The sequence below is a fragment of the Octopus bimaculoides genome, chromosome 26 (assembly GCF_001194135.2).
Source record: "Octopus bimaculoides isolate UCB-OBI-ISO-001 chromosome 26, ASM119413v2, whole genome shotgun sequence".
Taxonomy (NCBI): domain Eukaryota; kingdom Metazoa; phylum Mollusca; class Cephalopoda; order Octopoda; family Octopodidae; genus Octopus; species Octopus bimaculoides.
In genome coordinates, this window is record NC_069006.1 from 9,307,928 (window position 1) to 9,309,526 (window position 1,599).

Sequence of the window (1,599 nt, forward strand, 5' to 3'; positions counted from 1 at the left end):
AGCAAAATAGAAATGAAAGGGGTCCACCAGAGCAAAATAGTAATGAAAGGGGTTCACCAGAGCAAAATAGAAATGAAAGGGGTCCACCAGAGCAAAATAGAAACGAAAGGGGTCCACCAGAGCAAAATAGAAACGAAAGGGGTCCACCAGAGCAAAGTAGAAACGAAAGGGGTCCACCAGAGCAAAATAGAAATGAAAGGGTTCACCAGAGCTAAATAGAAATGAAAGGGGTCCACCAGAGCAAAATAGTAATGAAAGGGGTCCACCAGAGCAAAATAGTAATGAAAAGGGTCAACCAGAGCAAAATAGAAATGAAAGGGGTCCACCAGAGCAAAATAGAAACAAAAGGGGTCCACCAGAGCAAAATAGAAATGAAAGGGGTCCACCAGAGCAAAATAGAAATGAAAGGGTCCACCAGATCAAACCAGTAATGAAAGGGGTCCACCAGAGCAAAATAGAAATGAAAGGGGTCCACCAGAGCAAAATAGAAATGAAAGGGGTCCACCAGAGCAAAATAGAAACGAAAGGGGTCCACCAGAGCAAAATAGAAACAAAAGGGGTCCACCAGAGCAAAATAGAAATGAAAGGGGTCCACCAGAGCAAAATAGAAATGAAAGGGTCCACCAGAGCAAACCAGTAATGAAAGAGGCCCATAAGAAAAAAATGGTTCAGAACCACAGTTCTACATAGTCACCAAATTTCCCTTAAAATCACACCCTGTTGTTTTACAAATGGAGAGTCACATTGAATAACATACTCCTAGATACATTATATCTGACTGAATAGAACACAAAGTGGTCACAGTTGTGAATAATATTTTAGGTTTGATTCAATCAAATTAAGACACTCACCTTGTGTGCACCACTGGCACCCCAAAATCATAATATTAATTATTTGTTTTGTTTATTTCTTTTCCTTTAGGCGTCGAGATTATGTCGATTCCAACCGTGACAGAGATCGAATCAAAAATGTCCTTAATTTAACGGGTAACGAACGCTCTCAGTTAGAAAAGATTCGTGAATCATTAAACGAACAAATCGAAGCATTCCGTGTGGAGAATGATAAGCTTCAGGCAGCAAATGCTGAAATCCAGCGCCAGCGAGATAATCTTGAAGATGAGAAAGATGATATTGTACAGGATAAAGAAAGGCAGATTAAAGAAAACGAAAGATGGTCAGTGAAATTCCTAATCTCTTGGCCCTTATTTTTAGGGTGGGATGGGTGACAATTATTTTCTTCTATATTCTGGGTTTTGGGATATATTTTTTTTATTTAATTACTTATTATAATTATGTGATTGTATTACAATATCCAATATCAGATATGTATGTATGTCTATATAAAACAAATAATAAATGAGTATATGCATATATACGTACAAGTATGTGCATACCTACATCTACCTGTATATATAGGTGAATATCTGGGTACAGGACGTTGTAAACAAAACATAGACAAAAAAATAATAATAACCAGAGTACAGAAAACACACAGGCCACATAGAGAACATTTTCCTTCATCAGCTGCCACCATTCTAACACAGGCATTTCGAAGAGTTATATCTATATATATATATATATATATATATATATATATATG

At 37.0% G+C, this 1,599-nt stretch overlaps 1 protein-coding gene across 1 annotated transcript in view; it reads left to right on the top strand.

Annotated features, from left to right (window-relative positions):
- LOC106867632 (rootletin) overlaps positions 1-1,599 on the top strand; it is a 301,162-nt gene that overhangs the window by 232,187 nt on the left and 67,376 nt on the right. Inside the window, exon 10 of the mRNA XM_052976898.1 lies at positions 922-1,173. Coding sequence (XP_052832858.1) covers positions 922-1,173 — 252 coding nt within the window. The remainder of the gene's footprint in view (positions 1-921; positions 1,174-1,599) is intronic.